Source organism: Poecilia reticulata, chromosome 14, assembly GCF_904066995.2.
Source record: "Poecilia reticulata chromosome 14, P_reticulata-male-v2, whole genome shotgun sequence".
NCBI classification, from domain to species: Eukaryota; Metazoa; Chordata; class Actinopteri; order Cyprinodontiformes; family Poeciliidae; genus Poecilia; species Poecilia reticulata.
The window spans coordinates 4,942,500-4,957,431 of record NC_088843.1 but is presented as its reverse complement, the minus strand read 5'-3'; the positions used below and the strand labels follow the sequence as shown (position 1 = coordinate 4,957,431).

General features: G+C 40.8%; 2 protein-coding genes across 2 annotated transcripts; one reads left to right on the top strand and one right to left on the bottom strand.

The window, feature by feature from the left end:
* Positions 1-9: 9 nt before the first annotated feature.
* On the bottom strand, positions 10-8,475 carry LOC103475639 (F-box only protein 40-like). Its single transcript, XM_008427430.3, has 9 exons — positions 8,037-8,475; positions 7,216-7,238; positions 6,086-6,638; positions 5,097-5,569; positions 4,363-4,542; positions 3,306-3,547; positions 2,407-2,538; positions 1,386-1,659; positions 10-446 (listed from the first exon to the last, which is right to left on the bottom strand). The coding sequence occupies exons 2-9, from the start codon at positions 7,216-7,218 to the stop codon at positions 243-245; spliced, it is 2,061 nt and encodes a 686-aa protein (XP_008425652.2). The 5' UTR covers positions 7,219-7,238; positions 8,037-8,475; the 3' UTR covers positions 10-242.
* Positions 8,476-8,705: 230 nt separating this feature from the next.
* LOC103475641 (F-box only protein 40-like) lies at positions 8,706-14,863 on the top strand. Its single transcript, XM_008427434.2, has 6 exons — positions 8,706-8,810; positions 9,533-10,690; positions 11,770-12,056; positions 12,738-12,869; positions 13,382-13,667; positions 14,402-14,863. The coding sequence occupies exons 1-6, from the start codon at positions 8,739-8,741 to the stop codon at positions 14,618-14,620; spliced, it is 2,154 nt and encodes a 717-aa protein (XP_008425656.2). The 5' UTR covers positions 8,706-8,738; the 3' UTR covers positions 14,621-14,863.
* Positions 14,864-14,932: the final 69 nt, after the last annotated feature.

Genomic DNA, 14,932 nt, shown 5'->3' with positions numbered 1-14,932 from the left:
AGAGAAAACACAAAAAGTTTAGTTTAGCTTAGTGCTGTGCAACCTTTGCTGTGTCGCATAACATTAAATTAATAATATCTCCATGTTTCATTTAATTGGGGAAAATGTTCGTCTTTTTGCCATCCGGTGTTGTGCGCATGAGTTCAGAGATTCTCACAAACTAAAACTAAAATGCAATGCTACATCTGAATATAAATCGGTTTAAGTTAAACACAACAAGCAGAGGTTCTTCTTCACTGCTGTCATCTTCGTCCTGTGAAGTGATTGAGGAGATTCTGGCCCTTCGGACTCTTCTGCTGTTTTTCAGTAAAGAAGGGGAGGGCAACCCGTTCCTTCTGCTCAGTTTTCTGGTAGTAAGGACAGACTTTCAGATGAGCAGAAATCGGAGGTATGTCGGCCATGTTCCATGAATCTACAGCAGAGAACAGATGACTGAACTCCCACACCTGGAGACAAACAGAAGCAGCGTCATGAGGACATCAGCCGCGTTTCTATTACAAACACAGCTGTCACTATTCTGCTTTTGTCCAAAAAACACAATTTCCCAACTGCGGTGTTTCCCTTAAACACTTTAAGTCATTAGACATTATGTCAGTGACGGATGTAAACGGTTACATGAGATTATATTCATAATTCAGCCATGACGTCATTATTTATCAGCCAATCAGAGGAGACGTGGCGTCTACTTGGGAGCGGCTGCATGCAGCGTTTTGGGGAAATTGTAGTCGCCGATTTTACACATTCAATCTTTTTATGAACTGTGAGAGATCTGGTGGAACCAGATGCACAAGGTCTGAAAACAGCAACAAGAAAGAAAAAAACAAACCATTATCCTCCTTCTACTTCCTGTCGTCGTCTTCGTCATTTTCACCAGTAGTGTAGATGTGAAAAAAGTGTTTCCAGTACAAGTTTCCATTCTATACGGCTGATAAACCACCTCATGTTAGTACAAAAACCTTTTTTGTTGAAAAACTTGATTTTTTTTTAAAATCAGAGTGTTTCCATTAAACTAATTTATCTTCATTATTTCAATTTGAGCAACTGTTTGGTTAATGGAAGCGCAGCTACTGATAGCAGCTTGTGGCGGACTGGATGGTTTGTTCCAAGTTAAAGATCTGCTGATGCTGTATCAATCTTCAAGACGTCTCAGATCTTCTGAACCAGAACCAAATTTGGGACAAACCTCCAGAAAACTACTAAACATCCGAAATACTGAGTTCCTCTAAATCTAGACTAAAACCCCAGCTGGTTAGAGTTGCTTTTGAAACATAATAAATGAAACATTAATCAACATTCTGATGTGCAACGACTAAACTAATGTTTCAGTTTCTGCCTTTGTGTTTTTATGATGTGAAGCACTTTGAACTGCAGGATTTTCTTCTCACAGGTTTGGACCTCCACTTGGCTCTCCCATGTGAGGAGCTGGTCCTCTCCCAGCGGAGCGTCACCATCCCTCTGTCCTGCAGCAGGGAGGAGCAGACCTGCCTCATGAGGCGGGACACCAGGGCCAGCTGGGACAGGGACTGGCTGTCCAGGAAGCTGGCCATGTGGCACAGCACCTCGTAGGGCAGCGAGCTCAGACGGTCCTCCCCGTCTCCAGCTTTGCTGTCCAGAGAGGGAAGAACGTCTGGACGCAAGTTGAAACACCTCAGCTGCTGACTGTGAGAAGCAAAGAAAACTTTGGTCAAACAGATTGTCCAGTAGCATGCTACGGTTTTAAATAACCTTTGAACTTTTACAGATTTGTCACATTAAGAGGGCAGTATTATGTAAAATCAACGTTCTAAGGTTTTTAGCATGTTTTGATGTTAGTCCCTCATGTTGGTTTGATTCATGTCTCCATGGCAACAATTCGGCTCCTCTCACAAAGCGCTGTCTATTTACCCAAAACTCCTCCCCCATCCAGCTCCTCTAGACTAGCCAGCAGCAATTAGCAAACATATGAATTATTTCAGTCCAACACTCCTAACAATGGTAATAAACGGCATAAAGAGTAGCATTGTTGACATGACATGTTCAAGGCGGAGCTTCTTAAAGAGACAGAGACCCAATTTCAAAGTGTTCAAATGCAAATTCAGATTTCGTTTTAGTCATGCTTCATACCCCAACTGAACTGAAGGTGACATAATTACTTGATTGAAATATAAAATAGCACTATGTGCATGAAATTACATAATTCTTCCCCTTTAAAACCAAAGATTTAAAGAACTTTCTCACAAGTGTGGTATGCATTCAGCCCTCAATTAACCTGATACTCTTAAGTAAAATCCAGTGAAACAAAGTGAATTAAAAAATCAGCAGACTTTTTAGTAGAATAACAACTCCAAGACTTAAAGTCAAAAGAAAATTATACAAAATATGTACCTGCGATCATCTAAAGACATTTAAAAGTGAGGTTGTTCTCACTTGTAGGTGACGGTGGCTTTCTGTGTGGAGGGATGAAACCTCCTCTGCCTGTAGGTGCATCCCAGGTACGCCAGGGGGCACTGCTGTTCAAACCATTCACTCAGACACATCTGGATGTCGCTGTGCACATTCCTGGAAAGATAAAAGCAGTTGGTGCACGCCAGATATGTGCATCCACATCTGAACAGTTGCATCTCAGCAGAGCAAAAGCAAAAAAAAGTAGCACTACTTCAACATATTTAGGCTCAAGTAAAAGTAAAAAGTAGCCGCCCAAAAAGTTACACAAGTAAAAGTAAAAAATTATTTGGTAAAACGGCGACTCAAGCAACTCAACTGATCAAAATATAATATAATTTATTATTTAAAAATTACATAATCAGACGGACCAAAATATAAACTAAGTGGAAATTTTGGTATTTCAAAGCCCAAAATGAGTCACAAAAATAACGTCATTACAAAATAGCAAAATGAGGCCAGAGAAATATTTTCTAAATCAAGTTTAACAAAAGGTGCAAGTATGTTTCTGGTGAATCTTTGGTTAAAACATGTTTGTTTTTCTTTCTGTCGGTAGAGAATCCTGAAATGTTACTCAAATAAGAGTAACAATACCTCAAGATAAAATGAAGCAAAAGTAAAAAGTACAGCGTAGTAAAATACACTCCTAAACCTACATTTTTTTCCCACAAAAAAGTACTTTCAGGGAGTACTTTGATTATGGTAGTAACTAGTTACTACACAACTCTTAGAACAATCTTTAGAAAATTTAACAGGAACCTTACAGTGAACTAAAACCCGATTTATACACTGAATACTTGGTTTTTTCCTCACATTATGTCAAATTTAAGTATCTAGTAAATGTAACTAGTTACTACCCAACTCCTCCTCTGAGTGCAACACACCTGAAGTGTGTGGCGAACTCTCTGCGGTGGAAGGTGTGACCGCAGAGGAACGTGAACGCACAGCTGGTTCTGTTGTTCCTGCTGTTCACGGTTTCCGCCTGAAGTTGCAGAAGAAGCTTCAGCGGCCGGTGCGCCATCACGTCCGCCAAGGTCGTCCTCTGCTTGAAGGGCGCCGTGCGGAAAGAGTGCGTCTGCGTGCCAAAGTCCACATACAGCCCGTCTGCTCCCTTTGTCTCACTGATCTGGAAAAAATAAGACAATTTACTGAAGTCAGTGATTATTGTGTTCAGCAGCTCAACCAAAAATGACCAGAAATGGATAGAAACTACCTGCATTTACTCAGTTACTCTTACTTGATTAAAACTTCTGGATTCTTTACTCACTGCGAAGAACAAACATGTTTTAACCAAGAACTTTCATTAGTTTTATACTGTATTGTATGAATAAAAGGTAAAATGTTTCTTTTGCCTGATTTTGTGTTTATGTTATTTATGTAAATTGTTTTCATTTTGATCTGTAAATACTAATATTTCTTTATGTTTTGGTCCTTATGATGATTCATTTTCAAATATTAAATGATGTGATGTGTACTCAGTACTTGAGTAAAGTTTTTACCAAATACTTTTTACTCTTACTTTTGACTTTAGAAATATGTCGAAGTAGCGCTACTCTTACTCAGAGGAGGATAAATTAGCCAAAAGTAAGATTAGCACATAGTTTTATTCAAGTAAAAGTAAAAATTAGCCATCCAAGAAATTACTCAAGTAAGAGTAAAAAGTGTTTGATAAAAAGTCGACTCAAGTAGTGAGTAACTGATCAAATTATCAATAATTTAATATTAAAAGATTACATCAGATGGACTAAAATATAAAAATATATGAACATTTTAAATCTGAAAATGAAAATAATTCATATAAATAACAATTACATGTTAAGACAAACACACTGGCATGTTTGTTTATTTTATTATTTTATAAAAAATATAGCTACTCAGGTAAATGTAACTAGTTTCTACCCAACTCTTACATTCTCCATCCCCCTCTGAACATGTTTGCACCTTGTGGCCCATGACTGCCATCTCAGCGTAGCCCAGCAGCGTTGCTCCGGCTTCATCTACAAACCAGTCGCCCTCATCGGCTCCCAGGTCTGATGTGTCCACGCCTCGATTCTCAGTCTGCACCCGAGCAGCCGTCTCGTTCAGATGAACCCGCCTCTTGTAACGATAACTTATAGGCACCTTTCAGGGAAAAAAGAACAGCTCGTTGCATTTTACAAGATAAATGAGATCAGTGGAAAGACCTGTGAGTTACACCGGAGTAAGAGGTGAAAAGCAACATGCCTGATGGTTAACTGCAGTTTTCTTGCTCTGGTTGATGTAGGTAAGCTTTGGGAGAATCAGCCTTTCAACACAGCCTTCAAGGTAATCGACTATTTTATCTAAACTTGGTGACATTTTGGAGTTTTCAAAAGCAACAACTGGACATAATTTAACTTTCAATGACTTGTTCTTGGTTTTACTGTGACCAGTCACATTTACAAAACAGCTTTAGGTGGCAATGAGACGATGAGTTAAGAGACTTTAATTTCAGGTTGTACTATATATTAAGATGTATTATTTCCGAGGCACTTTGAAGTTGTTTTTATGTTTAGACCAAACATAAAACTGGTTTGGGGTCAATATGTTTTTCTGTCAGTCTGTGGAGCCTGCAGCGTTTTGGAGAGTTTGAGAAACTGCTCCACAGAATTGTTGTTTATTTTCCTGTGTGAATTGGCCAAACTTGAGCTCGTCACCTTGAAAGAGTGCAGCGTCTGGACTGGAATTGGCTCCAGACTGCCGTAGACGAAGTCTTTCTCCCTGGAAGTGCAGGCCTCAATCTGCCCGAAGGCCAGCAGCATTCGTCCGTGATGCACCACGTACATGTTGTACTCCTGGGGGGTGAGCTCCTGCCCCAGCCGCTCCAGAACCCCCTCCTGCCATGGGGCCAGGCCCGTCTTGCTGGTGTCAGGTGGAGGGCAGCTTCTGGGACTGGTTTTGTCCTGCCGCTGTCCTGCTGGTCCCTTCTGGCTTCTTCCGTCATCGGCTGGTTTTTGGTTTTGTTTGGGATTTTCCAAATTCTCCTGAGCGACAGCGCAGGCGCCTCTCTCCATGCTGAACATCATCTCAAACAGATTGTACTTCTCCATGTTGATCACTGGAGGTTGTGCAACACTCTGAGCAGTTTCTTCTGCAGCATGACTTTCAGACATGCTGCTAACAGGAAGAGCTGAGAGGGAAACAATTTGCAAAACCCGTTAAAATGAGAAGTTTTTCTGTGTTTTTGTACTTCAGTTTGAGTCTCTGCTGCAGGGATGTTAACTTAATTTTGGGCCATATCAAAAATCTGAATGTCCTTAAAGGGGCGGTTTTAAAGTGACATAAAACGGCTCATTCTGAAAGGAGTTCTAAATAAACAGACTAAAATCTCATTATCTAAGAGGAATTTTGTGTAAAAGATGTAGAGAACATGTTTCGTAGCCCACAGACCAGCGGTGCCCAAAGTCTGCATCCTCCATGTTTTAGGTCTCTCCCTGGTTTAACACACCTGGATCAAATGATGGCTCTTTAACAGGCCAGAAGAACACTGACATGCTGAAAAGGTTCTTACTGCCACCAGGGAGAGAACTAAGACATGTAGGATGCCGGTCTTTCAGGTCCGACCCTGGGCACCACAGCCATAGACCTAAGTTGTACTAAAGAAGCTCCTTTTTATGTTTCAGAACCAAGCCGCATTTTGACTAACCTTCACTTGGGTTTTGGTCTTGAACACCTCCGACTGCAATCTCCTCTCTGCTCTCCTCCTTTATTTCCTCCTCTTCTTCTTGCTCCATAAGCTCTGGATACAGAGGCTTCATTTTGAGGCGGCCGTACAGATCTGACTGGTCAACTAGAGCCATAGCAACATCCAAAGCCTCGCCGTGCGTCTCCCTTTCCTTCATTATGTTATCCTGCATGGCGTTGAAGTTATTTGGGTTTGTGTCATCCATCGGCCAGCGCAGCCACTCCATGGAGCAGCAAACCACGCTGGCCGGACACACCTGCAGGTGAGCCGCCCTCGAGGAGCGGGGCAGCTGGACCGGGCAGCCGTACTCGGCGTTGAGACACGGCACCCTCACGTTGGGGCACAGCAGCAGGTGATCCTCCTCTTTGCACAGGTGGAAAACGGCTCCGCAAAGCAGACGGCAGGGAAGGAGAGCGCAGCTGGCAGAAGGCTCCACCCGAGCCCTGCAGCGCCGGCTGTAGCAGGAGTCGCAGTGGAGATGCTGCCGGACCCTGGAGCCGCGAGAACGGTGACTCTGAGAAACAATGACACAGCAGACTGTTAGCAGCAGAGTGGGGAGTTACTGGTCACTTTTACTCAGTTACATTTACTTGAGTAGTTTTATTATGAAGTATCACTCCTTTTATTTTAGTAACATTTCTGGATTTTCTACCCACTGAATGAAAAACAAACAGGTTTTAACCAAAAATTCACCAGATACCGACACACACCTGCAGTTTTTGTTAAAGTTTAAGTATTTTATTGAACAAAAACATTTATTTTGCATGATTTTTTTCTTACATATATGAATTATCATTTTAGTCTTTGAAATACCAAAATTTCCTCTTAACTTCACATTTTGGTCATCTGATTATGTAATTTTTAAATATTAAATGATTAATAATTTATCAGTTTACACACTAAATGGGTAGACGTTTTACCAAATACTTTTTACTGTTTTTCTTGGATACTTTTTACTTTTACTTGAGTAAAAATATGTTGAATAGTGTTACTCGCTGTTGAACACAGTTTATGTGTGAATCACTGTACAAGTTTTCTACTAATCATGGCTTGGCACTGTACCGATGCTCAACAAAATGTTTGTCACTCACCATATTTGACTGATTTTTCTATCCTGAAAGAGAAAAAAAACAAGCAAGTTTAGTACTTTAATTTAATTTCTGACACCTACTCTGAACGTTGTTATAAAACTCAAAACTCCCTCAACCTGTCTAGCTTTTGTCTTTAAAAAATAAAACCAAATTTGTTCAAATAAATCAGATAACTACATAAATCTAACTGAACAGCACAAATTTTGAAAATAAGACAAGCAGTTTCTCACTAAATGTTAGTACTTTTAAAGCTATAGAATAAAAAAATAAAGCCGTGCAACAAATTCAGTTTATGGTGACAAATAGTAAACGTTTTTCTGGTTGATCACATCTTTGTTTTTGCAGCTGTCCTTCATTCTCAGCAAGCATGTGGCGACGGTGGACAGGAAGGACTCCAATCTGTTCAGTTAAACTCCAACGGTGTTAAAAAAAAAACACCTTTTGTAGAAAAATTAAGAACCATTATCCTGGTTTTGTATTACATTTTAAATATAATCACATTTAACACAAGTGTAATAAAATGCTAATCAGATTTTTACCTGTTAGCTTCTGAATATTCAGTGATCAGTTTTAATGATAAGGATTCTGATCATTTTGAGACAAACTTATAAAAATCAATGAAAGAAATGTGACATTCTGATTCAGCGCTCTTTGTCTTTAAACACTTGAAATAGAAAATTGAAACAATGACTGCTGCTCGGTCTAATGCACAGATCTCCAAACAAACACTGAAACCAGTTAAAATCTTTATCATCGACCCTTAAATTAGCTGCTCAACGTCTTGAAATTTAAACAAACTGAAAGACTCAGAGGTGATTTACCAAATCGCCGGCCAGACGTGTCGTTTTGTCTCCTTGGTTTTATAACGTCGCTATCAGGTCTGCACTTTGAGGTGGCAGGTTAAAATTAGCCAAGGAGCAGTGAGCAGGTTCCCAAGGAGAAATGACCCCCCCACCCCAGGCAGCGTCACGCTGCAGCAAATCACTTCAAATTTAAAACCTTTTCAAAATCTTTATCCACATCTGAAGTAATGTGAGCAAACGTTTTATGATCTGTGAGAATAAATGCAACCAATAACACGCACAGGAAGTGATATAATGGGTTAAATATTACAGCTGTAAATATCACCTGAAGGATCAGATTTTGCTAATAAATAGTATTTATAATGCAGCAGTAAAAGATTATAAATATGAATATATTTTCCGATTTAAGAGGTCGAGAGGACTTGTAACCTTAGTAACACTTCTGACCACCTGTGTAACATTTCTCAGTCAGGACTCCGCTCTATTTATAACAGCAACACATAACACACACACGCACACACACACACACACACACGCGCGCACACATACACACTTTTTAAAAGCATAAGCTGGACTGTCTGTTTTCTTCTCAGCTCATTCAGTAGGTAGGCTAAAAGCTCAATTTAATCATTTCCTTTTATTCTTTTTCTGCAGAAACATTATTTAAAATGATTTGGTTCATATTTATTTTGAGACGGTTGCACTGAAAGACGGTGAGTAATGGAGTCTTCTTGTTTCCACAGATCTGCAGCTTCAGATACAGAAACCTGCAGACGCCACATTTTAAAGATGGTGAGTTAACGCTTAAATAATAACACTAATCTATGACTTTGATTCCACTACAGCAGACATTTTTAAAAAACTTTTAATTTACTTAGCATGCTACTGAATTTCCCTTAATTAAAAATAAAATCTGGCCTTCTGAAGATAAATACTAAAATAAATTAGAGTTTGAATGAATACTTTTAGGTAAAAGAAGCACATGGTCACCATGATGTCGTATTCTGTTTGTTTTTAAGTCTTAAAACTGTCATATTCATCATTGCCCTCACAATACAGAATGTTTTATGTTTTGTAAGTTTATTGCATCAGAAAATTTGGACTTTAGATGAAGCTCATGCAAGATTTTTTAAGGACATCTCGTTTTGAATCTGTAAAAATCTAAATATTATCTAAGACTTCAGGCAGGAAAAGTGAAAGGATGAAAATGACAATAATTCATACAAGTAACAAAAAATAACAAAATCTGGCAAAAGAAAATGTTTCCAAATCAGTTTCTTTCCATAGAAAAACATCAGAAACTTTAACAAAAACTGCAGGTATGTGTCGGTATCTGGTGAATTTTGGTTAAAACCTGTTTGTTTTTCATTCAGTGGGTAGAAAATCCAGAAATGTTACTAAAAGAAGAGGAGCGATACTTCATAATAAAATTACTCAAGTAAATGTAATTGAGTAAAAGTGACCAGTAACTCCCCGCTCTGCTGCTAACAGTCTGCTGTGTCATTGTTTCTCAGAGTCACCGTTCTCGCGGCTCCAGGGTCCGGCAGCATCTCCACTGCGACTCCTGCTACAGCCGGCGCTGCAGGGCTCGGGTGGAGCCTTCTGCCAGCTGCGCTCTCCTTCCCTGCCGTCTGCTTTGCGGAGCTGTTTTCCACTTGTGCAAAGAGGAGGATCACCTGCTGCTGTGCCCCAACGTGAGGGTGCCGTGCCTCAACGCCGAGTACGGCTGCCCGGTCCAGCTGCCCCGCTCCTCGAGGGCGGCTCACCTGCAGGTGTGTCCGGCCAGCGTGGTTTGCTGCTCCATGGAGTGGAACCGCTGGCCTTCCAACATCGCCTGTTCTCAGCCGCACACCGAGCTGTTAGAAAACCTGCTCAGGGAACGAGAGAGGTTCGGATGTTTGGACCTGGCCATGGCTCTGCAAGACCAGGATGCTCTGTTTCACTCCATCAAGATGAAGAAACTGTTCCCGGAGCTGATCCAGACCGCGGAGGAGGAGGCGAGGGAAGAACAGAGGCTGGAGGAGGAGATGAAGAAGGAGAAGGAGAAGAAGAAACAGGCTCTCATGGAGAAGGAGGCAGCAGAGAGAGCAGCTGCAAAAGAAGCAAGGGACAAAATATGGGAAGCAGTTAACATGATTAATGTGAATTTTCCTGATGAAAAACAAGATGAGGATGAGGAGGAATATGAAGAAAATCAGCCGGTGTTGTCTCAAGCAGAGAGGGAGGCCATAGCCAGAGCATCAGAAGTGGATGCTGGTCTGTTGGAGAACTACAACGCCTGGGAGCGCATGTTCAGCATGGAGATGGGAGGCTGCAGGGAATCCGAGGGCACGGCTGCAGCAGGTAGAGGTCAGGCGAGAGGAAAAGGAAGAGGGAAAAGCCTTGGTTCACTGAAGGAGGATGAGGAGGCAACCTGTGCTGGTGCAGCAGCATCCACCAGCAGTGCATGCTCCTCCTCTCTTACTGGGAAACCCAAAAAGAAGAGCTTTGTGTATGGAAAACTAGAGCCGATGAAAATCATCACTGTGCGCACGTTTAAAATCCCGACCAGCTTCACAGCCAGACAGGGTCGCATCCGTAACCCGGGCTTCTACAAGAGAGAAAACCAAGCAGTGGACACCAGCGACCTGGGTGTGGCGCCAGGCGACATGCCAGTGTGGGAGGAGGTTCAGGTGAGTTGACCTCCATGTCATCTTCTGATGGGAAAGGTCTTTTAAACATGCAAAATTATTTAGAAAGCCCATATGATTACAATCTGATACACTGCAAAAACACAAAATCTTTAAAAGTTCTTTTGTCTATAGTGAAAATATCTTAGTTCCCTTGAGATAAGAGAAACAAACTTATAAGTAACTTGTCAGCCAGAAATATGAGCTTGTTTTAAGTAAACTTAATAATGATGAAAAAGTACTTGTTCCATCAGCAGATTAATTGCTGAAAAATTACTTCTGAGTTAGTTTCGTCTTATTTCAAGTGTACTATTTGCACTAGAAAGTAGACAAAAATACTTGGTAAGATTTTGTTGTTTTGCAGCGTAGAAGATTGTAAACACACTAAAGTATTGTAACGATTCGGTGTTTTAGTTCGGCTGGTGCCCATATGGTTATGTGTATTTGTTGTATGTTACATTGTGATGTTTATTGTTATGTGTATAAAGTTATATCTTTCCCCTGTCTGACTCTGCTATCTCCCAATCACATGTGATAGACCTATCATGTGGGCGGGGGATCAGAGGAGCAGCAGGGACAGAACCGGAAGAGGAGGGAGTTCGGGTGTGTTAGCAGGAAGCTAGTTCGGGGAGCCCACGGTTGGTTAGAGGTGTAAGCTGTGACCTCAGAAATAGTGGCTCGTTTCTGTTCACTAATAAACCCAACTGTGGTGTGCTGGCGTCATTACAGTGTTTTGCATGTCCGTCTAAGCTAGCAGATGAAAGCTATAGCCAGGCTAATTTTACTAGCTCGGCAGCAAGTAATATATACTGCTCAAAAAATAAAGGGGACACTTCAGTGTTCACTTAAATGTTAAAGTGTTCCCTTTATTTTTTTGAGCAGTGTACTTATATTGTTCATGTGTTAGTTCGCAATGTGGTTAGTTCTAAACTTTGGCTACTTTATTGTCTCCATAGCAACAACCTACCACGTTCGCTGTCCGTTACAAAGTTCACGGAAGTGCGACGTCAGTAAACTAAATTAAAGGCAGGTGTGGATGACTTTTTAAAAATGTTATCCTTTGGGTTCGACTTCCCTCGCAGGCCTCCCTGCTGTGCTCCCTGGAGAGGGAGCGGAGGGGTCACCTCATCGCTGAGAGCACGTCCTCGGACAGCCTGCTGATGGATGAAGGCACGCAGACCTACTGCTTCCTGTCCGCTCCTTTCCGCAGGAACACGTCGCTGGCCGACCTGACGGCTGGAAAACCGCTGGAGCTGCACCTGCAGCTGCAGGTGGAGAGCGTCACCAGCCGGCACAACAAGGCCAGCTCCGCCTTCACCTTCCTCTGCGGACACACCTTCCAGCGCACGGAATACGGAAAACACTTCAAGCGAGTCTTCCTCATCAGCTCATCATTTAAATATATAATAATAAATCCCTCTCTTCCTAAAAATAAAAATTTCAGCAAATTTACCAGCACTTCTATAGGTTTAGAGCACACAAAATTGTACTCTAGTAGAAGTAGAAGTACTTCAACATATTTTCACTGAAGTAAAAGTAAAAAGTATCCATCCAAGTAATTATTCAAGAGTAAAAAGAATTTGGTAAAAAGTCTACTCAAGTACTGAGTAACTGATCTAATTATTAATCATTTAATATTTAAAATGACATAATCAGATGGACCAAAAATATTAAGTCAAGTGGAAATTTTGGTACTTTAATGATCAAAGGTAACAAAAAATAACAGCATTTGTCAAAACACAACTTTCCAAATGAGTTTCTTTCAATAAAAAACATCTGAAACTTTAACAGAAACTGCAGGTGTGTGTCTGGTGAATTTTAGTTAAAATATTGTTTGATTATTTAACGGGTAGAAAATCCAGAAATTTTACTCAAGTAAGAGTAATACTCCAAAATAAAATTACTACATGACTTTTCAGCAGATTTAAAGTAGCAAAACTACATTTTCCCAAAACAGTTACTCAAGTAAATGTAATTATCTGACCAGTTACTACCCAGCTCTGATGCATTCTGTCTCATTTGCCTTTGTTGATGGAAATGGCCGGTGCAGGAACATCCACAGCGACATTCAGATGTGTGTGAACGGCTGGTTTGAACAGCGGTGCCCCCTAGCGTACATGGGATGTACCTACAGCCAGAGGAGGTTTCGGCCTTCCACATATGAAGCCACCGTCAACTTCAAGTGAGAGAAAAACATGTTTTCAGACAAGTTTATGTAACATTATGATTATAGAAATGTGAACAGAAAGATAAAAGTGGAAATTGACGAACTCAAACTGGTAGAAATCAGTTCCTGAGATGATTAAAATGAACATTACAGTGAACATAACTAGAAGTAAAGATACTAAAACACTGAAAAACAAAGCAACACTCCAAGTTTGTTTTTTTAACGTTGTAACATGATGTAAAGCTAAAAAGTCACTCTTAAATAATACTGCCCCATTAAACATTTTAGCTCTGTTACTGTTGAAGTAATTAGCTTTTCTTTGTTTTGGGCATTATTATTAATTATACCATTTGATAGAAACATTTTAGTGAACAAGGTGACCCACCACAAATTTCATTTTTTTAAATCTCTCATCAGTCAAAATTTCCAAATTAATAATTTCAGGTTAAACGCCTGTTTCTAAAACATGCAGGATAATCATGAAGCTTCAACATGCAGATACACCAAACTGTTTCATCTGCTTCCAGTGAGGAGCTGGGCTGCTTTGGCCTGCATCCGTCCACCCCGTTTTCTCCGCCTGCGGGTGGAGGTCACGCCGAAGGAGGGGAGGACCGTCTGAGCTCGCTGCCCTACGAGGTGCTGTGCCACATGGCCAGCTTCCTGGACAGCCAGTCCCTGTCCCAGCTGTCCCTGGTGTCCAGCCTCATGAGGCAGGTGTGCTCCTCCCTGCTGCAGGACAGAGGGATGGTGACGCTCCGCTGGGAGAGGACCAGCTCCTCACATGGGAGAGCCAAGTGGAGGGTGACACACAGGGTGAGCTGTAACCCAAACATCCAAAGAGTTAAAAGCAAACCCAGGACGAAGCTGATCCTGTGGACAGACCATCCCTCTCCCAGTGTCAACTAGAAAAACCAATCAGAGCGAGGAGGCGGGGCTTAGCTCTGCCTTCCTCTTTGGTCTCTGCTACGCTGCTGCTAGCATAAACTGTCGTGAATGCTAAAGCTAGTTAGCAAAGCCACCAATGGAGATGCTAACAAACTGTCACGACCAGAGGTGGGTAGAGTATCCAGCAATTACACTAAAGTAAGAGTAGCACTACTAAAACATATTTTTACTCAAGTAAAAAGTATCTGTCCGAGAAATTACTCAAGTAAAACAGTATTTGGTAAAACGTCTACTCAAGTACTGAGTAACTGATCAAATTATCAATGTTTAAAAATTACATAATCAGATGGACCAAAATGTAAAGTTAAGTGGAAATGACTATATTTTAATAACCAACATGACAATAATTCATATAAGCAATAAAAAAAATAACAAAATCAGGCAAAATAAAGTTTTTCCAAATCATTTTTGGTTGAAAGTGAAGTGTTTCTTCATCATAACCATTATGTTTTCACAGATTATGTGTCTTATGACATGGTGACAGTTTTAACAAATACATAAAAAATATACTTTTTAATAAATTTACACATTGGACCTTCAGTGAAAATACTGACCTTTGAAAATAAACTAAGACACAGACCGTTTCCCCCTCTGTCCTTCAGGTGTGGCAGTTTAGCTCCCTGTTCTCTCCTGTGGAGGCCTGGAGCTTCAGAGACGTCCCGTCCATCTCTGAGCATCTCAAAGTTTGTCCCTACAACGAGGTTGAGTCCAAGACTGAGAAAATTCGCTTGCCTCGTGTTCGAGAAGAAATTAAACCAAAGAAGAGCTGCAAAGATCCCACGCTGGTCACACTGTTCCAGGAGAAGAGGATCATGATGTAGGAGCTGCTGTTGGACCTCAGTTCAATTCCATTCAATTATACTTTATTGATCACAAAGGGAAATTAAATAATGCATGTTTTCTCTCTCTTTCCATACCCATTAATTAGAAATGGAGCTTAAACTGATACAGAATATAATTCTGATTTTAAAGCGGCATAATAATGCAACGTCTTGACAGCACTTTAAGAGTTTAAAGAATTGTTGTTTAAGTTTGAAATAAAACAACTAAAGGTTAAAAATTTCTGCTGTTTTATTCAGATTTTTCACTTTCAGAGACAAATTGAAGATTGAGATTATTCTCAACGTTCCTAA